A 26,707-nucleotide genomic window follows, 5' to 3' on the forward strand; every position below is an offset into this window, starting at 1 on the left:
ACAGCACGGGATTACTGGCTGACGACAATTTCTCTAGAAAAAGGGATTTTCGGTTAGAAAGTTCGGCGGTTTTCGGGCTTGGAGCATCACTTCCCGCGCCGCCTAAACACCGTCCACCTATAAACGGCCGCGCGGAGACTTCCGCCACCCCGCCCCGCGGTACCGCGACCACCGAGATGTGTAGCCAACCAACGACGACCAGGAACGAACGAAAAACAGTACGACGCACACAATTTTACGCACGATCATTACCAGTCCGGTCGTTGTCCCGTTGTTCGTTTCGCGTCCGTTTTCGATCGTTTCACGCCGTTTCAACTACATCCGTGCGTCGACAACAGGTTAATCTGTAAGTACCAAGTAGAGACTGCTTTTAAAACTTTAAAACGTTTTGATCGACACGGCCGGCCGACCGATGCAACATTGCCGTCGGTTCGTCGTGCCGACCGAACGAACGAACGGCCATTTCGATGTTGCGGCGGCCCCCCCCTGACGCGGCGGTTGTCGGTTGCGTCCGTTTTCGTGTTCGCACGACACCAATGGCGGCCATCGAGCGCACGTAACATTTTTTCCTCGCTCATTCTATCGTGTTTGCATATCGGGTGAGTACGCGTACTTCTTTGTGCGCGTGCGTGCGTGATGACCGTTGGGCAATGGCCACGGAAATCCGTCGTTTCTTGCTACCGAGTTCGCCCTCGTACGGCCTTGACATCGTTTTCAGTTTCTTTGAACTTCTTTTTCCGTTCCGCGTATGCCGGAATGGCGCCTAGGGCGATCAAAATGGTGTGACGAATGCGTCAGTCACATGGTCATGTGCGCGTAACGTTACCCCTCGACCACCCCAATGAAGCTTAATTTTACCCCGGCTGGTTATAACATAGGTATAACCTACTTAGTCGTACCCACAGTTTTTCAACGGGTCAATTTTGAGGGATTCACTGCTCTTACTGTCCTAAGCGCCGGATACTCTACGGCAGCGTCATTTTGATCTCCAGACATAATGTGTGTGCCCACTAACAATGGGTATCATTTTTCCACTCCATTTTGCTGGACGCTGGTATGGCATGTGCCTAAAATAACTTATTGTATTCCGTTACTTCGTTACCCATACTCATAGTGTAGGTGCTCTTTTTATTCTTGATTATATCATCCTACCTGTTGACTGTCCAATCTTATTCGCTGACCCTCACTACAGAGTCCTTTCAATGTGCAATCTTAAAATACCATTATAATGGGTTTAATTTGAAATCACAGTTATGATAATCAGTTTTTAGTCAATATATAGAATAATAGCATAAGATTATTCATTCTAAAATCTTGAGTATTTTTATAATTACTTACTGCTATGAGTCATGATTTTTAAGTATTTTAGACTAATCTTTTGTTTTAAATTAGGCATGTATGATTATGTTTGGCTTGTATAGATACATATATGTTGATACATGCCTACGAATTATAAACAAATAGATTACACCTAGTTTATTGAAATTTCTAAGTAAAACATTGATTAAAATGTTTGACTATCTAAAGGCTTGCTTTATGTTTTTTTTTTTTTTTTTTATTAAAACGAATATTTACAATCTGTATATAGCAAAAATACAATAAGCAATATATATAACATATTTTAACAAGGCTTGATGGCTTGAGTGAAGCGGGCTCAGTTCAGTAATGCTACTTCAGCTTGAATGAGTTTTTTTAATTTAAAATTTTTTTAGTACTTTAAACCAAAAACTATGCCTTTAAGATATCGCTTGACTAATTAAGATTTAATCATTGAGAAGTCCTATCTAGGATAGCAAGAGAGGATAGATTTGAGTGGGCCAACGTGTTTGAGTAAAATTTTGTATAAAGTGGAAGCGAGTTCAGAGTAGACATTTTTGATTTATGTTATGCATTAGTTTAAATAAATGTATTTCTATAGTCTGCCTTACGAAAGAACGGTACCGTGTCTTGACAAAATTCAGTTTTTCTTGCGCATCTCCACTCCGCTAGTACCACGATCGTCGGCGTTTGGCAGCAGTCGTGATAGGGAGTAAACACTTGACACCAGATTGTGCCTCAGTCTACATGCGCGAAACAGTACCGTTCTTTCGTGAGACAGACTATATAATATACCTTTTATTCTTGTTTTAAAACAAAAATAAAAAGATTTATCATTGTTTTTTGTGTTTAATCAGTGAAAATTTTTCAACTACATTTATATTTTACTTGTTAATCATTCAACATTTTATCGCAGTTAGTACCAACTGTTTATTTGATATTCTTCCTGATGAAAAACGTTAAATATGCCAATAAATAGATTTTAGATACCCACATATAAATAAAATAATATTTAATTGGTATGAAACAGTGTTGTGCAAAAAAAAAAACTGATATAAATGTATAAATATTAATCAACATTCTGTGGATTTTCAATTCTAAACAATTAAGATGATATACATAATATTAATATTAAAATAAATACTTGCAGTTTGACTATGAAAAAACAAATTTACGAAATAATTCATATCCCATAGTAAATAACTCAATATTTATCCATGATTTTTGTTTACTTAAACTAAATTATAAAATATATTTCTACTTATTATAATTAAAAATTGACCCACATATGTGTGACAATTAATTTAATTATAAAACTAAAAGTATTGTTGTATTCCATTACTTGTACTTAAATTTATAATTGATTTAAATTAAATGTATAATTTTAGTACTTTAAGTGCTGTATTAATAATATGGATTAATATCGATATATTTATTAGGAAAGTTATAGATTTGTGTTCCTATTTTATTTCTCTGGTATAACCTTACCATTATAATGTATTTATCAATTATAAAATATTAAGATGGTATTTATTTTTTCTATTAAAATTAGGTACAAAGAGTAAAACATTTCATTTAACTTTTTATAAGTGTTTGATGCATAACCTTTTTTTTTACAATTGTCTATGTGCTAAAAAATTTAGGTTTTTAAAGAAAAATTTTAAATATTGTATGACTAAACACATATTCATGAAAGAATAGGTGCTTATTATGAGTTATTATTTTACTTATAGGTAGAGCTCAAATTCTTAAGCACTTAATTTAGTAACTACTGAAACTCAAATAATTTTTTCAATGTAATTAAATATTAATAATTTAACTTCAATATGCAATTATATCGTTGGGTCATGTATGCAAAAAAAAAAAATAGTATAAGCTTAATGTTACTTAGATGAAATCATGACATGAAAATCTTATTTTTTCTGATGAATTGATTACCAATCATCAACAATCTGTTCGTATACTAGAAACAATAATTATCTAATTTCCATTTCAATCAACACATTTTTCTAATGTCCTTGTGAATAAATAAAAAATATTTACCAATTTTTAATGCCTAGGTAATTAAACAAAAACAAGCTATCACAAAATATTCTAAACATTGAATTTAACACTTTTTAAATGTATGTATACTTTTATTAATCTTTTAAACTTTAAAAGTTATTTCTATTTGGATTTATACTTTTGTATTCCATGCATATATGGATGAAATACATTTTTCCTTTCAATTGAAATTTCTTTGTTCATCCTCTACACAGTAGCTTATATGCAACATACTGCTGTTGACCAGCAAAAGAATAATACACTATATACTAGATTTTTAATTAGTTATAATTGTTATAATAATTTGTTTCATTAAAACATAAATATTTTTCAGCGAGTTGTTGTATGAGTCAAAAAACAGAAAAACCGGTACTGTCAGGTCAACGCATCAAGACCAGAAAAAGAGGTAAACATGTTTTCTAGGTTAATTTTTAATTGCTTTTATTTAATATACCTAAGATATATTTCTGGAAGTAGTGTAATTATTGGTTACAAAAACTGAACATTTTTATTACTTGGTTAAATATTTATTAATTTTATTTTATTTATTTTTAAGATGAAAAAGAAAAATACGATCCTTTCGGCTTCCGGGACTACATCCTTGGGGGCCTCAATGGTGCCGGCACTGACCTAGAAGCAATTTGGAAATTCCTTGATCAAGCTGGTTCTAAAGTTGATTATCGCCGTTACGGTGAAGTCCTCTTTGATATACTGATTGCTGGAGGTCTTTTAGGTGAGATTATTTTAATATTTTCTGTTTCAAGTTTTCATTGACCACATTATTTATTACAATTTTTTTTAGTTCCGGGAGGATCCATATCACAAGATGGATCAATATCTCAGGATGGAGACAAATTATGGAAGACCAATGCATGTGTTTTTGAGGCGCCCGAGGACATGGTATCTATGCGAAACTATGAACAGGTGTTCATCAAACTCATGCGCCGATATAAATATTTGGAGAAAATGTTCGAGGAGGAGATGAAAAAAATATTGCTGTTCATTAAAGGTTTTAGTGACATTGAACGTATTAAACTTGCACGTATGACTACATTGTGGATTTCTAATGGTTCAATCCCACCTACTGTTCTTCAAGTACTTACTAATGTATGTTTTCATTATAATGTACCTAGATAATTATTTTATTTGACTGATAATTATAATATAAATACATTTTTTAGGAGCATTTGATTAAAGATGGGTTGGCATTAGAGTTTCTCATTGAACTATTTGTGACATATAAACAAGAGGTAGGCAATGCCCATCTACTAACCGTATTGAAAAAAGGAGGACTCGAAGGTCGGTTGATGGATTTCTTGCCTCCCAACAAACGTACTGAAGAAAATCTCCGTGCACAGTTTGAAGAAAAGGGATTGAGTGATGTGGTTAAGTTACATTTAGCTCAGGCCAGTCAGGAAGCTAAACGCAACTTGGAAATTCAGCTAAATGATGACTTTAATGACAACAAAAATATGAAAGAGATTATTTCAAATATTAAAGAATTGTCTTCTAAGCATGACATTCCTGAACATGAAATTATTGTTTTGGTAATTATTATTTATTTCTAAGTTTAATATCTGATATGAGTAAAATTAACACTACACATTAGTACTGTTTGTAAAATGTACAACACACTACTACAAACTTTCAAGGTCACAACTTTTTGTTCTGTTTGAGTTCTTTTTGTGACTAACTAGTCATTCTCTAATGAACCTAGTGGTGCCCAACCTGTGGTCTGTGTAGCTGTCACAAATTTATAAATTATTTTTTTTTTCATTTGTTGATATATTTATCATTGTATGTATATATTATAATGTATACTTCAATCCATGATCTTTTCGATAGTCAATAAAAGATTAGATATACACCATATATATATATATTGTATACTTATTACGTATAATAAAATTATATTATTAGATTAAGATTGGGATTATTTGTTATTTTATATTTGGTGGCCCGCTTGGAGATATTGTTTACCTAAGTGACACGCCGAACAAAAAAAGTTGGGCATCACTGGTCTAATCTATCTATTAAATTTCATTAAAATTAGTTCATTGATTTAGCCGGGGGACGGGGTGGCCGAGCGGTCTAATTCGTCGGCTGCGGAGCAGCTGGATCCGGTTCGATCCTCGGCCACTGGGCGGCATTTTTCTCCGGGTAAGTCACGGTGTCCGGAGAACAAGTGCTGCCATCCCCCCACCCCGGGGCATGGCAGAAACCTACGGGTGCCCCATTAAAAATTCTGCCAATCAGGCGCCGGGCTTACTCCCGAACTGAATACGCCATACGAAAAAAAAAAAAAAATTGATTTAGCTGAAAGTTTAATAGACCAGACAGATTGACTTTTGAATTAAGGACAGGAATTTCAAATGATTTCTTTTAATATTTTTATCAAAAAAGTCTAGTTTATTGTTTGCTAAATTAAGTTTAACCAAGAAAGAAATTATTTGTTTTACAGGTATGGACAGTTGTAATGACACAAGTTGAGTGGAACAAAAAAGAAGAACTTCTAGCAGACCAGGCACTTAAACATTTGAAGCAATATTCACCACTGTTTTCTGCTTTCTCAACTACTGCACGTTCTGAATTGGCACTCATGCTCAAGGTTCAAGAATATTGCTACGAAAATATGAATTTCATGAGAGTCTTCCAAAAAATAATTTTACTCTTCTATAAAAGTATTTAATTGTTACTGAATTGTATAATTATTTAAAAATTATTTTTTTTAAATTTAAATAATATTATTTTATAGCTGATGTGTTGACTGAAGAAGTAATTTTGAAATGGTACAAGGAAGGACATTCTAAGGGTAAAACAACATTTTTGGAACAAATGAAAAAATTCATTGAATGGCTACAGAATGCCGAGGAAGGTAAATATCAAATACAACTAATTTCATACTAAATATGACAGTTATTTTTCTACCACCCTCATTGATAGTGATGTCTGCCTATCTGTTCAATGATATTAAAGGCAAATTATGTTATAAGCCACAGTTAATAACCCTACTTACTAAGTTGTAAGTTTTTGAATGTAGAATTAATAACAGCAATTGTTTTAAGTATCTAAATAAAACAAGACTGGTCTTTTGAACCTCTGTCTTGGTGATGCCTATGTTCAATATTGCAATGGATCAAATGCTTAACAGAGGAATATTATTAAATAAATGAACAGTTGCCTTCGGTGCTCACACACCTTCGTCTGAGTTCCACCCTCTTATGTTCATACAATATCAATAAACATACCATTTTTATTCAAATAATTACTGTCAATTTTTCCATAAGTTATAGTTATTATAACCTCTGTCTTGGTGATGCCTATGTTCAATATTGCAATGGATCAAATGCTTAACAGAGGAATATTATTAAATAAATGAACAGTTGCCTTCGGTGCTCACACACCTTCGTCTGAGTTCCACCCTCTTATGTTCATACAATCTCATTAAACCTACCATTTTATTCAATTAATTACTGTCAATTTTTCCATAAGTTATAGTTATTATAACCTCTGTCTTGGTGATGCCTATGTTCAATATTGCAATGGATCAAATGCTTAACAGAGGAATATTATTAAATAAATGAACAGTTGCCTTCGGTGCTCACACACCTTCGTCTGAGTTCCACCCTCTTATGTTCATACAATCTCATTAAACCTACCATTTTATTCAATTAATTACTGTCAATTTTTCCATAAGTTATAGTTATTGTAACCTCTGTCTTGGTGATGCCTATGTTCAATATTGCAATGGATCAAATGCTTAACAGAGGAATATTATTAAATAAATGAACAGTTGCCTTCGGTGCTCACACACCTTCGTCTGAGTTCCACCCTCTTATGTTCATACAATCTCAATAAACATACCATTTTATTCAATTAATTACTGTCAATTTTTCCATAAGTTATAGTTATTATAACCTCTGTCTTGGTGATGCCTATGTTCAATATTGCAATGGATCAAATGCTTAACAGAGGAATATTATATAGAAAATGAACAGTTGCCTTCGGTGCTCACACATTTTCGTCTGAGTTCCACCCTCTAGTGTTCATATAATTTCATTATATCACATTTTTACTTATAATTTATATTAATATAAATAATAAACTACTCTAATTTATAAAAATTATATTTTAATAATTGCACATGACAACATTAACATATGTTATTATTATCAAAATCTAGATTAATAACTTTCAATGACACAATAATCTTCTTTTTCTTCTAGATAAATGGTAGATTTTGCTTAAAGTATTTAGTACTTATACAAGTTAATCATTTTTGTTTTAGAATCTGAGTCTGGTGAAGATGAGGATTAATTTAAGAACCAAAACAACCTGAAAATAAATAAGGAAAAAAAAACAATTAAAATAAGAAGCATTAACACACAAGATGTCAGCCAACGACCAAAATCATAACTTACCAAGGATTCTACTATTAACTTGTTTCATTACTTTTTTTAATAAATAAAAACACCAAGGTATATGATTATATTAAATTTTTTATAGGTGAAAAACAAAGATTTGTTATAATTATTTTATTATTATTATTTTTTTTTGAGCATAATATAGTAATGAACAAACAAATAAAAATAGTTTTAATCAATTTAGTCATTCAAAGATTATATTATAATAATTATCGTGCCTACACAAGATGGTCACATAGCAACAAAAAATGTCTCAGTTAATGTCTCTATATTATATTTATGTAATAATTGCAGTGGTGTATGGCTGTTATAAGTGTTGTTTTTTTTTTTAATAAACAAAATTATTTTTTAATAATTATTTTTTTTTGCCTTTCATGTTGTATTTGGCATATATACACTACACAAGATGTATAATTATTTTCAATGTGCGTATGTTCAATTATGTTTTGATCATTAAAAAAAAACTGTCACACATAAGTAGGCGACTTTAAATCTAATTGATTTTCCATTTTTTCTTAAATAATTATATAACAATATAGTTATACAAAATAAATGCATACAAATAACTAATAATAAAAAAAAAAATAATATGTATAATAATAATAAAGCAACATCATTTACATGGAAACTGGAAGAGGTAATAATTATCATAATAAAGTAATAATATGTTACATAATAATAAGAAAAAAAAACATACAAATTTCTTTAAAAAGTTTTCAATTATTATCACAATACACTTGGGGGAAAAAAAAAACAATATTAGTATATTCTGGGGAAAAGGTTGGTTTTGTTGACAATTATTGTGATTTTGCGCCGCAAGTTTTTTTTTATTTTTTAAAAATATATATTCCAAATGTGCTTAAAAACTAAAGAGATCAATTAAAAAAGACGAGAAACAGCAATAGTATAGTCAATGATTATTAAGTTACTCTGGATAGAAAATAGTATTTTTTCTTAATGCGAAATGGCTAAACATTTAGCTGTAATTTATTATGCAAACAACAGATATTCTCTAAACATAGCGTTATAAATTAAAATATTAACGAGCACGTAATGGTAGTGGTAGAAACATTTAATTTAACATGAATATTTCGATAATTTTATTGGTAATTTAATTAAAAGAAATTTTACTATACATATTAATATTAAAATTATGCATGTTATAAATATTTTCTGATAAAAATCTATTAATAAGAAATTATTCACGATGATCTGTTAAAACGACAAAAAATATATGTATATATTATATATATCCAAAGATTATATTATATAAAGCGACCGATACTAAATAGTTAAACTTGATATTCAATATTTATTTATTTTAAATAATTTGTATTGCAGGTACTTAGGGTATAGGTAAATTCGATAAGTGTGACACAATTAATTAAAAATACAAAATAATAATAGTAAAAATAATATCTAAACTATAATATTATGTAATAATTATTAATATATATATATATAAATATATATCACTACATATAACATAATAACTACTCACGACCACAACATATTTATTCTGATAACAATAATTATCAAGTAAAAACAATGAATTTAAAAAAACTCGGATATGTTTTTTGCACATTATTTTCATACTCGATACGTGCAGTTGCTTCAGAAAATAAGGGGGACCGTGGACAAAAATAAAATTTAAATGCTTATTATCATTATATATAATACGTACATAATGATACCTAAGACTACATGATTCAGTAATAATAATGAGCGATTAAGTTAAAAATAGTTAAAGTTCAACACTGCCAACAAGTCACAAAAGTAAAATGATTTCTTGATTCAAATGTTGTAAAAAATAAATGGTAAATATTGTCAAAGTTGGAAAGAAAAGCACTCTTATATAACATTAAGAGATTAAATTTAAAAAAAAATAATGAATAGTTAAAAAAAAGAAATCTAATAACTATAAACTTTCTCATAGTAAATCAACAAAAAATGTTAGGTATTTGTTGTATGTAAATGTTTAAAAAATAAAAGTATTATTTTGTGGATAATCTATAATACAATGTATAAGACACATTTTTAAAATCTTCAACATTTAAAAAAAATACCCATAACTATTAAAGGCAGGGCAGGGACAACTAATTGCACAACGGATAAAACACAAAAGTTAAAAGTTCTACTAAAACGAAAACATGCAAAATTGCTAAAAAAAAAGTTATCACATATGAATGGAAAAGCTCGCGCACACTAGTGTGACTGGTTTTTTTGTTTTAAATTTTATCACACGCAAGACCCTATAGTATATAGTGAGGGTAACAAATTTTATTAAATGGTTACAATAAAACCTGTAGAAGTATAATATTTAGCAGTGGAATACTATTACAGCAAAACAATGATGCATTCTCGTTCCTCTTCTCTTACACATAATTCAACGAGAAGAGGTTGAACACGAATTAGCTGGTGGTAAAACCACCAGTTCTCCGTGTCATGTTGGAACAATGAATGGAGTTTCAGACGGCAAAGGTGAGCCAGAAGCAGCATCTTTAGTTTCTTTGGTCTCTATGTCCACACGACATATAGGACATCGTTTGTTAGATGACAACCATTGGTCAATACACTCAATGTGAAATAAATGCATGCATGGTAAACGCCTAGAAAATTAATCAAATATTTTTATTATTTTAAATTATGTTTATTATTATCTTTTTAATTTTTACCTAACATCCTCTGTATCCTCAAAGTCTGAAAGACAAATAGTACATTTTTCTGTGTTATCTTCCATTTCATCTGATGATCTCTTAATCTATCATATAACCACATAATTTATGAATAATTAACTATACAATATTGTACTATTATACTTATAATAATTGAAATACTTACACGTTTATATTTATGAGGGAAAGTATTCTTTTCTATTGTGTCTTTTGAGGCCCCACGATTCATCATGTGAATGCGGCGTTGCTCCATTAATCGTAAGTAATCTTCTAGCCGATATGACAAATGACGTGTTAACATGGGTATTGATCCTAATGGAGGAATCGTAGGTATATCAGTACCTGGCTGTGATGGAATTGTTGAGCCCGGAGTTGTCTATATTAAAAATATATGTTTTTAAATAATTATATATTGTTTAGTTGAGAAAAAAAACATTCCAAATTACATTAACAATAGTTCCTGACGGAGCTCCAATACTAATGCGTACATGATGCATTCGACCTGGTGGTCCAGGAGGATGATAATTATAATAATGATGAATATGAGGATGACCGCTATCACTGAAAAAAAAAAACAAAATAAGTATATTATATTATATATTTAAATGTAATAAAAGTTGAATAAATACCTCGTAGACCCACTTTGAACCACAATTTCAGTTTGTAGTGATGATGTAGGTACTTGTTCTATTCCATCGGTAGGAGGAGATAAGGTCTATAAATGTAAAAAAAATATATTATTATAAACCAGTAACTAACTGAAATTAGTGATGTATTAATGACATTTACATGCAACTTTAAAATTTAAATCTAAGTAATACAAAATGGTAAATGCAGATAAACTTTATTTTAGATAAATAATAAAATTATTAAGTTTATCAGGGTGGTCTTTTAGAATTTCTTGAATATGTTTCAGCACAATTAAAAATAGACTTTTTTCGACTGCATTCTTAACTTTAATTCATTCTAGGATTGTAATATGACTATAATTAGTATATTTTTTTTCTGTTACAATCAAAATTATTAACCATAATATATTATATATAGTTATATATAATCAATAGATATAGTTCTCAAAATATGTACTAACTTCAGTAACAAGCTTAATTTTACATAGGTACTTGCATTTTTAAAAAAATAATCATTAATAATTTTAATCCCTGATTGTGATATTTTCGGAAATATTTAAAGAATAGCAAATTTCTTTAATTTTTATATTTTTTCGATCCAGAATCCTTAAATTCTAATTTAACAAACAGGACCTGATGCAAAAACTAATATTATGAACCAGAACATTAATATTATTTCAATACACTTCGAGTCTTGTCTATAAAAAAGGATGCAAAAACTTTTACTTACAATGACAGCAGTAGGACCAATTCTACGTGAAGTGATTACTTCTGGCCGGCTGAACACATTTGGTTGCTGAGGTGGAGGTAACACTGTATGAATTGCTTGAATAGATGGATGGACAGGTGTTGGTTGAGGTGGTTGTTGATATCCCTGCATGCATGACACTGGCGGTATACTCCTTAACGAACGTACAGAACTGCTAAAAAGTGAAAAATGTAACAATGCCTTATCTGCATAAGATTATTTGTAAAAGTCAATACAAAAATATTAAAACCAGTTTTTACACAAAAACAAAAACATCTTATTACACAAGATCATTTAATAACCTAATAAAAATAATATTAATTAGGAGATTTTAAAAAGAAAGATTATTTTAATATTAAACATAACATTTTTTTTTTTATAATCTAAACGACTAATTGCAAGTATACATTTTATTTTAAACAGTAATCAAATTTCTTACCCATTCATCATATCCATTCTTCTTCTTTGCATTTCTTGTATTCTATGTTGATTATACCATAATCTTTGGTGGTATAAAGGTACATTTGAAGGTACACATGGAGTCATTGGATGTGTAGCCATCATACCATGATGATGGTGGTGTGCCGGATGTATGTGACTACCCATTCCAAATACAACCCTAGATGTATTATGACACTGACTACACGGTGGCGGCCAACCTGGAGTACCTGGAGGTGGATGAGCTGTGTGTATACAAGGAGCTTGAGGAGGCTGATCCATGAAAATGACATCATTTCGATACAGAGGGGACGGATTAGGAGGAAATTGTTGAGTGTATCCAGGCATAGAACGCATAGCAGAGTGACTGACATACTGTCGTTGTGGTTGTATAATTGGGAAACGACTACTAAACATTGTATGACCCATAGATATGTCAGCTTGAGGTGTTCTTCCTGAATGATTCATTAAAGGATCATTGACTTCTTCAGACTCTAGAGTTAAATCTACTACAGGTGGACCAGTTGGCTGTTGAAATATTAATACTTTTAGGTACTCATAATATTTAACAAGTATAATATTCTTAAGAGTTAAATTATAATTTGTATTTTAATTTTTAATGTATACTATATAATTCAACTAAATATATAATTAAAATGAAATAAATTGAGATAGTGGTCAACTTACTAGTTGATTTATATTTCGTTGTTGAAAATTGTTGACTGTGACTAACTCTATCCCACTGTCTTCATCATCATCAGCATCCATCACATTTGTCCATTCTGCTCTACGTGGATCATTATTAAAACGGCCGGGTTGAGGGGCGCCCATATTATTCATTCCGTAGACTGTGTATTCTTCAGCTAAAACAAAAAAAATTATAAGAAAAGCTAAACATTTTTATTATCCTGATATTTGTCTAAGAAAGGGGTGGGTATACTAAAACAATTATTACTAATTTTTTTCTCCTTTAGCTTTGTTAACATTTAAAACATTACCAAAATCAAGATTACTAATGTTACATGAATAATAATAAATACATCTTAGGAACATTTATATTTTTTATAAACTTCTGCATAACAAGTATAATTAAATACTTCATAAAAAAGAATACTTTCTTTATTTTAACTTTTGAGGTTTTAATGTATAGACTATAAGTTATTTATTAAATTGTAAGTTACAAGCTAATTGATAATCATATTATAATAAACAAGCAATTATACTATTATAAGTGTAATTAACAAAAAATGTATATTTTACTTGATGATGATTGAGGGTTAATCATTCTATTTTGATTTGAAGAACTTGGTATTGAATGATCACTTGGAGCTGTAGTAGTATGAACCTGAGAATTTGGTCGCTGGGTGTATTTATAATTTCCTCCATGATTACTCATGGATGTATATGCTGATGAAGACATTTGTTCTTGACCATAACGATGTGGTCTAAACATTCGATTAGACATTGGATGTCTGGGATAAGTCAACGGACGATTTGTATCAGGTTTACCAGTTTTCATTCGTAAGTTGTTATCACCAGACAGCAATGATCTAACAAAATAATAAATAAAAAATAATAATAACAAATAACAGATAAAACAAATATGTCTTAAGTACCTCTTTCTTCCCATCTCAGATGATGTTGGAGTAGATGGAACTGGATGGTTAACAGTTCGACTGGACGATTCATCAGTGCGTGGTACAGACCAAGGTGTTTCTATAAGCGTATTTCCATATCGCCATATATCAGAGTTTAATGGAGAAAATTCTTGTGGTGTATCTTCAGTCTCTAAATCACTTCCATCCGCAAATAATGGATCATAATCCATTTCATTTCCTAAAAAATATAATTTAATAATTTTTAATAAAATATTATGTTATTAACTTTATAACACTTTTATTATTTTAAAATAATAATTGAGAATTGTCATCAAAGTATACTTAATAAATGTGTCAAACATGTATATAATCAATGTTGACATAAAGTTTTACGAGGAGGATTTGGGCAGATTTTATAGAATAATATAATGTCAACGCATCAACTGATATTGTTATTTTTTTATAAAATCATGAATAATAAATAAAAATATTATACAAAATACATATTTTATACTTGAACAAACATGGGTTAGAATACCAGGATATTTTTTTTTGCTCGCCCGGCCTTAAATATACGAATAAAATTTTTTATATGATGCATTTTGTAACCAAATTGTTCAAATGACAATATTTGCTAAAAAATTGGCAATCTAGTATCCACTAAAGCTAAATAAATGATTCAAAGAATTATAAATACATATTTAATTTAATTTTAAAATTAATACCAAGAATTGTTATATACTTTAAACATAGGTATTTAAGGAATTTTATAAATCATAGTTTAGAATTGTATTAACAAAGAAAACATAATATGAATTAAAATATAATTTAATATTAATTTAATTGAATATGGTATAATATAATGTGCTTCTATCATTTAACTGATTAATCAAGATAGTTATCAAAAATAATTAAATGAAACCAAAAAAAAATAATAATAATAATTCAACCAATTGTGAAAATGAATAACCATGCAATTTTATTATTAATAAAAATTTAACATATATTTTATATTTATACTTTAGTATTACTTTTTATTAAATGATAAAAATGAATTAGTCAAAATCACTACTTTTTAAGAAACAAAAAACCATTTAACATCTGTATTGACTGAGTATAAGATATTTTCACTCAGATTTGGACATTTATATTTAAGTGGAATTTTGATTTTAGTTGTAACAATAGAATATATAACTGCAAGAGAATAAAACAAAATAATGAATAATTATTAATATATTATATGTGAAATTGGATAGTTTACAAATAATTGTAACTACATAAGACATACAAAAGTAGAATTTATCTTGTATGACTAAAAATTACAAGGAGGATATTATATCTTTTGACCATATCGAGTTATAACATTTTGAGACAAATGAAATTTAATTCCTAAGTGATTTTTTTGAAACTTTCTTTTTAAATTGTGTGTTTTTGCTTACTTAATTAGATGGGTGGTGCTTCAGTCTCAAAATTATTTCGAAAGTTATAGTCAAAAAAACTTTAAAATGTTTAATTTTTCCAAAATTTGTGTTAGTTTAAATTTAAAATACCAAAAAATTAACATTTTTGGATATTTTATTTTTTGTAAATATTTGTTTTTTCATGTTTAACATTTTGGTGAAATCAGAAATTACCTATCATACTTACTTTTTTTGATAATTTTAATATTAATAAAAAACATAAATTTAAATTAAGAAGTTATTTCAAACATTTACATATTAAAGTGACTCAACATTGACAAAGGAAGTTCTTGGTGAAATTATTAAATTAATGAGTACAATTTTTTTTCCAGAAGTTTCAAATTTTCAAATGTATGGTTGTGTAGTAGTAAGTTTACGTTTAACGTATATAACTTTGATATGAACTGTGTTAAAAATACAGCAATTGAAATTTTGACTAAATGACTTAATCTATAAAAGGAAAATTAAAGTATAACAAGTAGTCACTTCCATATATCTACCAGTTCTAGTCCTACAGACCTCTCAGTTGAGAGCTTTTCACTATCAAACCCTAGTGGGCAGTAGAAATAATCTAACTAGAGGGGATGTTATCCTTTTGGGGTCAGGGTAAGGAAAATTGGATGAGTGTTAAGTTTATTAAGCAGGAAACCGATCCTAAAGGGGTAAAATTCAAGTACACTAATTATAGACACTATCGATGCATACCAGCATAATTACTGAATTCACCAAAATGTTAATCATCAATAAAAATTTACAATAAATAATATACCCAAAAATATTTTTGTAAATAATTTAATGGAAGAATAAAATTAAATATTATGATAATGAAAATGATATAGAACAATTAAATTAACATTGTACTTACCTAATTGCATATTTGACTCTGTATCTGCTGGTGGGCTTGGCACAGGTCCAGTGGCCGTGAATGCAGTGCTTAATATATCAGCAAAACTATGAGTTTCTTGGCCATTAGAAACATCATCAGGAACATCACCATCTGCTGGTAGTTTTGTGTTTGGCCAATTATTCCCATGATCAGTGGTTGTAGTACTAGTTTCATTCAACTGATCCGCCATTGATAAAAATTAATTGAGCAGACTGGATAAGGATAACTTAATTGATTAAATGAAAATTAAAAACAAACAGGACTTTTAAGTTTTAAAATTGGGTCTTAATGACAACAAAAAATTAGAGAATTTCAGAAATTATCATCAGATTTAAAAAGCAGGTCAGGAAACCCATCAACAATTTATTTCATCCTAAAAACAAAACAACAATAATTAGAATTAAACTCAATAAAAATGATAAAAATCAATATTATTATGGATTAAAAAAATATATATACAATTACTGGACTGCATGAAAAATAGAATAATTTAATGGTTCAAATATAGGTCACTAAATCATGTTTTGCAGACTATTAGCGCATTATTGGTTTGTAAGATGTTTTGTGATTGTTTAATTGTTCATGTAACTCAGCAAAAGTATAGTAAACATTTAATAATTGTTATTAACTACCATATTTAACAAAAATAATGTATTGACAAGATTCTATATAATTAAAGTTTTATATACACTTAGCTCTAAATCTTTGTTAAAGCTTGTGTAAGTAAATATTTTTAGGTATAATACAGATTATATTGTATACTAAACAGACATTTTTCAGAGAACAATTAGTACCTATTTAATGAAATAAACCTTGATGATGATAAATATTTTTAAATACATTATCTCATTAACCATCATATCACCTGTCGATTACTAATTATTTACTATAAAATAAATCTACAATACAAAATTCTAAATATTATAAAGATATTATATGGGTCTTAATCATAGTGAAAACAATTGATAAACTGTAGATTTAATTGACAAATGAGTAATAGTACCTATTATCTAATCAAACATTTTCAAATCAAATGTTTTTGGAAAAACATATTTAATAGATTTAGCTATTAATTAAAGTATAACAACGTTCATATACAATACAAGAAATTTTAGACATTTTACCGACAGGTAAGTACTATTAACTACAACCATGACCACAATATGAAGTATTAAGATAAAACAAAACTTATCACACAATACACATCTTGGTCTGTTATTATTGAAATTCCAGACACATAATAGCATACCTAAGTAAAACAATGTAGACACTGTGTTCTCTGTAGTTAAATACACTAATATGCAAGAATTCCATTTGATAAGAATATTTTATACATGTTTGGTAGTATATTCAAAGTACCAACATTGTACTACAAATAGGACTCAATTGTAAATATTTATTAAAAAAACTTATAATTAAGTGGGCAAAAAGGGAGTAGATATATATAAAGTTACCTATACTTATAATAGATGAACGAATTTCGACATTATGTTATCTTAATTAAGCAGTTCGTGTGGAACACAAGATTAGTGTCCAAAAGATGACAAAATTAAAGGCTCGATAGATTACAAGTGATGGCTTTTATAAAGGATAGGGATGAGAGAAATTAAAGTGTTCAAGAAATAAAACGGAGCAACGATCAAAAACAATATACATGAAGACAGAAATGCAAAATCGCAAGTGCCGCGTCACTGCGTCAGTCGAAGAAAGATGGATAGCGATAATTGTTATTGTTGATACGCTTCCGTAATGTGCAATGATGAGTTATAAATTTACTCTCGGTCCGGTTGGTTACGAAATCCTAGGCGAAACATGTAACGTAACTCGAACACAAAAGGCGACGCGTGTAATTGTACTACGTTTTTTCAATTCAGTTTTGTCCGACTGACAACAAGTCAACAACACTTAGGTAATATCTATTTTACCTTTTCGATACGTCCGCATCCATCCTGTAGAGTACGGCAGCCCGATTGCTTCCGTGTGTGTACTATGTATTGTTGATGGTGAAAAACAAAAGAAAGATAATGACAGTGAGTGAGATAGAGTGAGTGAGAGGGTGAAGAGCGGCGCAGATAGGACGACCGAATTCAAGAGATAAATTTAAACTTATTAGTACGGCTCATTTTTTTTTTTTTTTGTTTTTGTCAAGAAAAACAAAATGACATTTCACGCACGCAAAAAAAACACCAAAAGCCAGAAACACGACTGATGATGTGGGGCCGTGGTGGCAATCGAGGGTATAGGTTGCCACCGAAGTACCGAACGCGAACGTAGTACAATCGGTGTAGTACGCGTACTATGCGTATGGAGTATAGACTATGGCGTATCGTGGAAACGCCATTTTGCGTAGTACCATATGGACATGCGAACCCAGTGCCGCCAACCACTACTAAGGCTATCGTGTGCTGATAACGCCAATCTTTGTCCGTTATCAATGTATCATCAGTTTACCGCCAAACATTCCCTTATCAAATGTCTTCTCAGACCACAATAATAGTCATAGTCAATAATATAGTACAGTTGTAAACTCAACCACTCAATTCTAATATATTTATAAGTTAAAACTGGTTTTAGTCGAGATTTCGAGAAGTATTGCAGATAAACGATAAATATATATTTTTTATGATGTCCAACACTTATACAAAACAATTTGTGATCTATAATTTTTAATTTACAAACTTTTTCAGATCAAGCGTTTTAAACATATCCGTATTTCCCTGTCTATTATAAATAGAAAATACGGTTCATAGAAAAAAATCCATTGTAAGTCTTAAGTTTTATGATATGGTTGCTCCCATAGTTATTTTTATTCTTTAAAAGATTTATTCTAGAATTCATTCCCAACAACTTTATTTCTTATGTTTATAATTTCAATTCTTAACTCACAAGTAAACTCAGTAAACTTTTAAGAATCTAGTAGAGTATTTAATTTTTGAGATTTTCAGTGGCCTACATGCATTATAATTTGTATCTTTCTATACAATTTTTCATATCAAACTAAGTTTTAATAATTCTGTTCATACAAACTTTAAATTATTTATTTATTTTTAGATCATGGGATTTGATTTTAGTGTTTGTATTCAAGATATAAAAAAAAAACTTATTTTGAATGACCAACTTTATGGATTTGACAAAGAACAAAATGAACTCTTACAGATTATTAAAAAAACTACTGATTTTGGAGAAAGCGACTCAGTCATTATACTTGGGTCTCGTGGATGTGGAAAATCAATGGTGTGTATTTTATATTATATTTAGATATTATCTAATACATTCTAATTTTATAATGTATTATGTAAATTTTTATTTTTAAATTTACACTTTCAGTTAATGGAATCAGTTATAAAATCTCTTTCACCTGAATCTCATACACTAGTATTATTAAATGGTCTCATTCATACTGATGATAATTTAGCTCTTAAAAGTATTATACAACAACTTCAAATGGAAAATTTGGATGGAACTTTTGCTCAAGGATCTTATGCTGGTTTGTATATTTTGTTGAAAATCCACTTTAGCATCCCCTTCACTAAAATCAAACATTTGTTTTTTTTAATGTACCTTTTAGACTTTAGTGCTAAGTAAAATAGTGAAGTCAGAACTTGTAGGTCAGACAAAGTTTCAAAGTTATGAGTTTATTTATATCTAATTTAACATCTGTATTATATACGTATAAATTGTAAGAGGATCAGTATTTAAATATTTGATGTTTTTCATTATTTTAAAATAATTCTATCCTCTACTAAAAAATCCTAAGAATATCATTGTTGGTACAACAACAGTCACAATTTGAACAAAACTGAAAATTAAAAGAAAATAAATTTAAAAACTTGTTGAATTTGTTATATAATTAGATAATACTAATGTGACTCTATCTTATATTAACCGTGTTTTCTAATAGATACTTAAGTATTTTTTTGTTAACTCAAAACTAAATTTTAAATTACGTTTGTCGAGATGGTCTTGATAGCTGACAAATCCTTAAGAAGAAAGAGAAAAAAATTATTTAAATCATAGAACAATATGTATTTATAAAACTAACTATAATAATATTATTATACTAATATTAATAAATAATTATTTTTATAGATAATATAAGTTTTTTATTGGAGAGCTTTCGAACAGGGAACAAAACAGCTTCAAAATCAATTATTATGGTATTAGATAAATTTGATATGTTTTGTTCTCATACTAATCAAACATTGTTGTATAATTTGTTTGACTCTGTCCAATCTCAACAAGTAAAAAAATAAATTATACTGTGATAATTATGTAGCATTTAATATATTATTTTGTATTTTAGAACCCATTGTGTATTATTGGCTTAACATCACGAATTGATGTTATTGAATTACTCGAGAAACGAGTTAAATCTAGGTTTTCACATAATATAATGATGTTGAAACCTCCATCAGAAACTATTCAACTGTTAGAAAGATTTAAACATTCTCTTACAATTAGCAAACATTGCAAAGTAAAAGCTGATGTTTTGAAAAACTGGAACAATAATATTGATTTGTTAATATCAGATGTAAGAATAGAAAATTTGATTAAAGATCTATTTAAATTAAGCAATAATAATACAAAACTAAATTTACTCATTGTAAGTATTCAAATTATTAATTAATGTATATTTATATTTATTTTTCATTTGTAAAAAAGGATTTCCTATAAATATACATAAAATAAAAAAGGAATGTTTAATTTTTTTCAGTTTATGGCACTTTCAAATTTATCAAAAGACAAAATGTTAACTGTTGAAGATTTAACAAATAGCTACACTACATTGTTTAAGAAAGATATGATTCTTGTCAATTTATTAGGTAAAATGTTGTCATTAAGATTTAAAATCTTAAAAAATGTTTTATACAGTTTTAGAATCTTTTTTTTTCACAGGACTATCAGTTCTAGAATTTTGTTTAGTGATTTCAATTTGCCATCACTCAGAAATCTATGATCAAGAACCATTTAATTTTGAAATGATTTATGATCGATATAGTAAATTTGCATCACGAAATTCAACATTACTTGTAACAAAAAGACAAGTTGTTATAAAAGCTTTTGAAAGATTATCAGTTAGTGTTATAATTTTTTTTTTATTTTCTATAATTACATTTTTTAATTATGTTTATTAATTTAGGTAATGCAATTAATACTACCTGTAGCAGTTATAGAGAATAAAAATGTTTTAAAAGAATACCGTCTGTACAAGTGTTCAGTCAATCTAGATAAAGTGAAGACAGCTTCTAATATATACTACAGACTACCTCCAGTCATATTACAATGGATAGATAGTAATATAATTTAAATTGCTGTATAATTTTGTACTGTATATTTATTTATTTATAATATTTAATTGATAATGTATGTACTATCCTACTCAAAATGTACGTTTTGTAATATAATATAATATTTTATTTATTATAATTTTGTCTATTCTTACAACCTTTGAACTTGATTTGTCAAAATTTATAAGACAAGCATGTATAATAATTGTTCTACTATGGCTGAAAAATTGACTTAAGCTAAAAAAATTAATTTCTAAACGCCCATTTTTTTCGTTATAATTTACAGAAATTTAATCTAGGAATTAATAACTTAAATGATGTTTCAGATATTCGTATTACAGTTGGAACAATTAAAGATATTATAAATTTTTTTCGGGATTGTCCTGTGAGAAGAAAATATATTTCAAACATCCCTTTCTCTTACATGTATAAAACATTAAAACATGTTGAAGAGCTAAATAAATTAATAGAGTATTTAAAGAAAATATTAACTCTACAGTCTCACCGAAAACACTATAGATCTGAAATTATCTAAATTACGGTAATTGTAAAACAAAAGATCATAATTTTTAGTTAGACCAGATTTTTGTGCATGAAACACTTAAAAAAAACATGCAATAAAATGACAAATTGTGCAAAAACGCCAAAAACAAATTTTTATTAGAAATTGTGTCAATTTTTTCATTATAGGTAACTACTTCAAATTTTATTTTTATTGCTATTTATTTTTTATAATATTATTATTTATTAGTTTGTATTAACTATTAAGTATTATATTAAAATATAAAATTTTAATAAAATAATAGTAATCTGATTTACAATATTTGATTAAAATTTATTATCATGTATACATTTCCAAGATTTGTCTGTAAAATTATGGCTTCTGTCACCTAATGTATTTTAATTGTGAAATTCGAGTTAACTACGGCTGCTGCAGTTTACGGATAGAAAAGTACTATATCTGCTACTTCATAGTTCATATATCATATACCAATGACAGAGTAGATAAATGTTTTAATAGATTTTGAAGCAAAAATACTTGTACTAACTTTCTACAAATTAATCTATAATCTACATTTCTTGATTTGGTTTTGTAGCTTGTTTCTATAGGATTTAGAGCACGTCATTAAAAGATGCAAATGTACGGAAATTCGGTCTCTAGTTACATTACTCTCGTAATAATTTGACTATTTAGTATTCTAGCTTGCTTATTTATTAGAATGTTTAGTCTAACATACTGGAACAGAAGTAAACATCAAAGCAGTAAATCGGCTACTGTAAAAATTCAAATTATCACAACTACTCTAATATTATTAAAAAATCAACAGTCATACATGTGATACCTTAACCTTCTAATTTTAAAAATGTTTAAGATAAAATAAAAAGTGGTTTAACTCATACATACTCAATCAAAAATAAAATGTTTGCACTCAACAATCAACATTATCTCAAAGACCAATTTTCATTAAGTAATTTATTGTAACTTCATAAGTATCAACCCAACGTTTTTTGAAAGAAAATTAGGGTATTTTTTATTTCAGTTATAACCAGAATAAGTACTAAAGTACGACCAACCAAAAATACACGTATGATCGACGTTAATTAAATGCAATATTTCCACGGAAAATATTCGAATATAGGTATGTATCAACTTTTTTTAAACCTAATATATTCATGTATTCTTACACGTAAATCGATTTAAGTTCAACCAACTACTAATACCCCAATAATACACGTAATATTGCGTATATTATGCATTTATAAGAGTATTAATTACGTATTTACGTACATATTAGGGGAGACTGGCTTAATATGACATACCATTTTTTAATTAAAAAATACTGAAGGAAATAATGTTAGTTAACACATGAAACTTGAGCAACATATTTGTATTTATATTATACACATATTTCTGAAGTCTAATTGTACATTCAATACAAACAAATTATTTTAATTCATTTTTTTTAAAATGTATCTACTATGTCATTTTACCCGGAGTGTCGGATAAAATGGCATACACCATTTGTATAAGCAACCATTGTATACTTGGCAATAGAAATAAATTATAATTTTTTGGAATGCAATAGTTTATTTAATAGTTTAATTTTTTTATTATTATTATAAATAACAAGACTTTAGTTATATATAAAATTCTATAAAAACATAATAAAAACAAATAAAATGCTGTTTAGTAATAAAAAATAAAACATGAGTCTTCCTTAGATTAATTCTATAAAAACATAATAACAACAAATAAAATGCTGTTTGGTAATAAAACATAAGTCTTCCTTAGACTAACTTTAGAATTTCAGTCTTAGTTAATTTTTAAAATTCAGTCTTTTTTTAAAATTCAGTCTTCTTGACATAACTCACATTCAAAATATTTTACTCCAAAATCAATACCTGCACAGGCTGTGTGCGCCCATTTTTTACAGAAATTACAACGTATCCATGTCTCATTAGATTTAGAATGTTTGTATAAATCATTACAATAAAGACAAGCAACTTCATCTTCATCATTATCAACATCATCAGCTTCACTTTGAGCATCGTTTTCAGTTGGAACATCTAAAAATAATTTGCGATTTACTGGTCTTTTTGATTTTCTAATTACTTTTTCTTGTTTCTTTTTTATATTCTTAATATGTGGATTCTTCATAACTGCCTGAGTGTTTTTAGATTTGATTTTCATAGACTTTTTTAATTCTTTATCTTTTTTCTCATTTTGTTTTTCTTTTAATTGTTTTATGAGTGGACTTTTTGTAAGCACTTGAGTTCCTGTAGATCTATTTTTATTTGATTTTCTAGGGCCAGCAAAGGAACAGCTAGGCAAAGGTGAAATTTTTTGTATTATTTTAGAAATATTTTCAGTATTTAGGTTTGTTTCTGTGTTTGAACAAGCAGGCATTGGCAAAAGTAATGGAGAAGTCTGAAAATTTGTATCTATGTCTACAACAGTCACATTATTCACATTATCTTCAGTATCTTCAGTACTTGGAAAAATGACTTCATTTTGTTCCTCAGAAAGTATATTTGTATTATTAGTAGGTTCTTCAAAATTCAAATTATTTGTTGTCAAACTTGGAGCAAATAAATGATCTGGAAAGATATCTGGGTTATATGGATTTAAACCGCAGGCTTGAAATGATGACAAAATATTCTTCATTGTAACTGTTTTTACAAAAGCACGACCAAAAATGTTAGATATTTGATAGAGTCCAACTGTTCGGCCTGCATTAGCCTTTAACCAAATTTCTATTTCTTGGTTAAAATATACATCAAGAGGACCAAAAATACCAACATCCAAAGGTTGAAGTCGGTGCGTGCAATGAGGAGGTAGACAAAGTAAAACAACACCTGACTTTTTAGCAAGTTCAAGTGCATCTACTGTTTTGTGACTTGAATGGCCATCTAGAAGTAATAACACTTTTTCTTCAAGACTAGGTTTAACATTCCTTATAAAGTGGTTCATCCATTCAATAAATAATTCCCCAGTCATATAACCTGTGTCCTGATACATTTTCAAAGTACCTGGAGGGGCTCCATCGTACAAATTAGCATTAAATGTTTTTCTGGGAAAAATGAGAGCAGGGGGTACACATTGCCCAGATGAACCTATACAACAAACCACTGTAACATGCTGCCCACGTTCGGCACTTGTTAATACACCTACTTGTTTTTTGCCCTTTTGAGCAAATATCTTTGATGGCTTTTGTACCGTTGTCAATGCAGATTCATCCATATTATATATTTTTTCAACTGATATGTTTTCATTGCGCATAGTGTCAAAAAAAAGATTAAAAAATTTGTGTACCTGTGGCTTGTTAAAAGCTTGTGCTCTGGCAGCTGATGTTGGTTCCGGAGAACGTAATGATAGCTGTGGATTTCTTTTACGAAACCCAGCTAACCAGTCCCACCCTGCTTCTCTCTTTTCTTTATTAAAGTTATGTGGAATATGAGCTTCTTCGGCAAAATCATAAGCCATTTTCTTTACTTCTTGGACAGTCATTCCAAAAAATCTAGACTCCAAGTTTAAAATATGGTCAATCAATTTTTTTTCTACCATAGATGGCAAACAACTTGGTCGACCAAGATGTTTCACTATTCCTTTTGCTATTTTATTTGTATTATGAAAATGACGACGAAGTGTAGCTTGAGGTATATTGAAATATTTGGAAGCTTTAAGCCACCCCATTTCTTTATTTTGTACAGCCAATATAGCTTTCTTCATACTTTCTTCCGACCATGTTTGTCGTTTAGTTTTTCTTGCATAGTGGGATACCATTCTCAACTACAGTGAATAAATTAAAAAACAATTAATTAATATGATAATACCTATAACCATAATAATCTATAAGAGCTATAATAAAATTAAAATATAAATAATAGGTAAAAATGTACCTATAGTCATAATATATTATACTATAGGTAAAATGACACACAGCTATGTCATTTTGCCTGATACCATACAAGTTTTTTTCAAAGTTTTTATGGTAAAAGTATTATAATAAGCGTAATTATAAAATAATAGTAGTATAGCTTACCTTTTTATGTTCAACTTCTAGCAAAAAAAAATGAAGGAACATAAAAATTTGTATTTTTATATTAATTTTTAAAAATGATAAAAAAAAAAGTTGATAAGACACAAAACACATTTTTGTAAACAAATTCTCTGATAAGATCAAAACATGTGGTCACTGTATACAATCATAAGTAGGAGGTTATATGTCAAGTATTTAAAGAGTCTTTGGTTCCTAAATGTCAATAATTCTAATCAAAACATCAATGTGTCATATTACCCTAATATGTCATATTAAGCCAGTCTCCCCTATATTTTATAATATATACACCAACATTATCCTTATTTTAAACGTAAATTGTACGTGCTGTGTGCCTGTGTTGAATGGGTTCAGCCATGTGGCATGATGCCGCGGACATCTGCATCGTACACCTAACCCTATATAAACAGTATAAGACGACCACACTAATTCGAACTACCAGATAGACAGATAGTCAAGGCCGGATTAAGAACATATTGGGCCCCGGGGCTGAAATTTCATTTGGGCCCTTTTAACAATATATGCTTTTCAAAACCTTAAATTGTTGGGCCCCTTTTACTTTGGTACTTTAGAGGGCCCCGGGGCTTCCGCCCCGGCGTCGGCCCTGACTATCACGATTTATGTAAAAAATAGTCGACATCA

At 28.9% G+C, this 26,707-nt stretch overlaps 4 protein-coding genes across 6 annotated transcripts; 2 read left to right on the forward strand and 2 right to left on the reverse strand.

Moving 5' to 3' along the window:
• Positions 1-186: 186 nt before the first annotated feature.
• LOC132929777 (protein krasavietz) lies at positions 187-8,139 on the forward strand. Its single transcript, XM_060995337.1, has 8 exons — positions 187-346; positions 3,695-3,766; positions 3,917-4,093; positions 4,163-4,467; positions 4,542-4,907; positions 5,822-6,041; positions 6,116-6,235; positions 7,649-8,139. Exons 2-8 carry the CDS (start codon positions 3,706-3,708, stop codon positions 7,675-7,677), a joined length of 1,278 nt encoding a protein of 425 aa, XP_060851320.1. The 5' UTR covers positions 187-346; positions 3,695-3,705; the 3' UTR covers positions 7,678-8,139.
• A 218-nt stretch (positions 8,140-8,357) lies between these two features.
• Positions 8,358-18,282, reverse strand: LOC132929776 (E3 ubiquitin-protein ligase arkadia). 2 transcript variants are annotated; one of them, XM_060995336.1, is made up of 12 exons: positions 18,144-18,282; positions 16,198-16,591; positions 13,891-14,110; positions 13,535-13,824; positions 12,962-13,137; positions 12,276-12,802; positions 11,819-12,008; positions 11,089-11,174; positions 10,906-11,020; positions 10,626-10,835; positions 10,460-10,545; positions 8,358-10,393 (listed from the first exon to the last, which is right to left on the reverse strand). In XM_060995336.1, the coding sequence occupies exons 2-12, from the start codon at positions 16,406-16,408 to the stop codon at positions 10,228-10,230; spliced, it is 2,277 nt and encodes a 758-aa protein (XP_060851319.1). In that variant the 5' UTR covers positions 16,409-16,591; positions 18,144-18,282; the 3' UTR covers positions 8,358-10,227. The 2 variants fall into 2 exon arrangements, with proteins under 2 accessions (XP_060851319.1, XP_060851318.1); XM_060995335.1 differs by having other exon boundaries at positions 11,819-12,011.
• A 266-nt stretch (positions 18,283-18,548) lies between these two features.
• Positions 18,549-21,645, forward strand: LOC132929778 (origin recognition complex subunit 4). 2 transcript variants are annotated; one of them, XM_060995339.1, is made up of 8 exons: positions 18,549-18,981; positions 19,270-19,452; positions 19,546-19,705; positions 20,308-20,459; positions 20,522-20,821; positions 20,933-21,041; positions 21,115-21,293; positions 21,359-21,645. In XM_060995339.1, exons 2-8 carry the CDS (start codon positions 19,273-19,275, stop codon positions 21,524-21,526), a joined length of 1,248 nt encoding a protein of 415 aa, XP_060851322.1. In that variant the 5' UTR covers positions 18,549-18,981; positions 19,270-19,272; the 3' UTR covers positions 21,527-21,645. The 2 variants fall into 2 exon arrangements, with proteins under 2 accessions (XP_060851322.1, XP_060851323.1); XM_060995340.1 differs by having other exon boundaries at positions 20,522-20,749.
• Positions 21,646-23,380: 1,735 nt separating this feature from the next.
• On the reverse strand, positions 23,381-26,151 carry LOC132930667 (uncharacterized). The gene is made up of 2 exons (XM_060996656.1): positions 26,051-26,151; positions 23,381-25,797 (listed from the first exon to the last, which is right to left on the reverse strand). The coding sequence occupies exons 1-2, from the start codon at positions 26,090-26,092 to the stop codon at positions 23,857-23,859; spliced, it is 1,983 nt and encodes a 660-aa protein (XP_060852639.1). The 5' UTR covers positions 26,093-26,151; the 3' UTR covers positions 23,381-23,856.
• Positions 26,152-26,707: the final 556 nt, after the last annotated feature.

The sequence above is a fragment of the Rhopalosiphum padi genome, chromosome 4 (genome assembly GCF_020882245.1).
Source record: "Rhopalosiphum padi isolate XX-2018 chromosome 4, ASM2088224v1, whole genome shotgun sequence".
Lineage (NCBI taxonomy): Eukaryota > Metazoa > Arthropoda > Insecta > Hemiptera > Aphididae > Rhopalosiphum > Rhopalosiphum padi.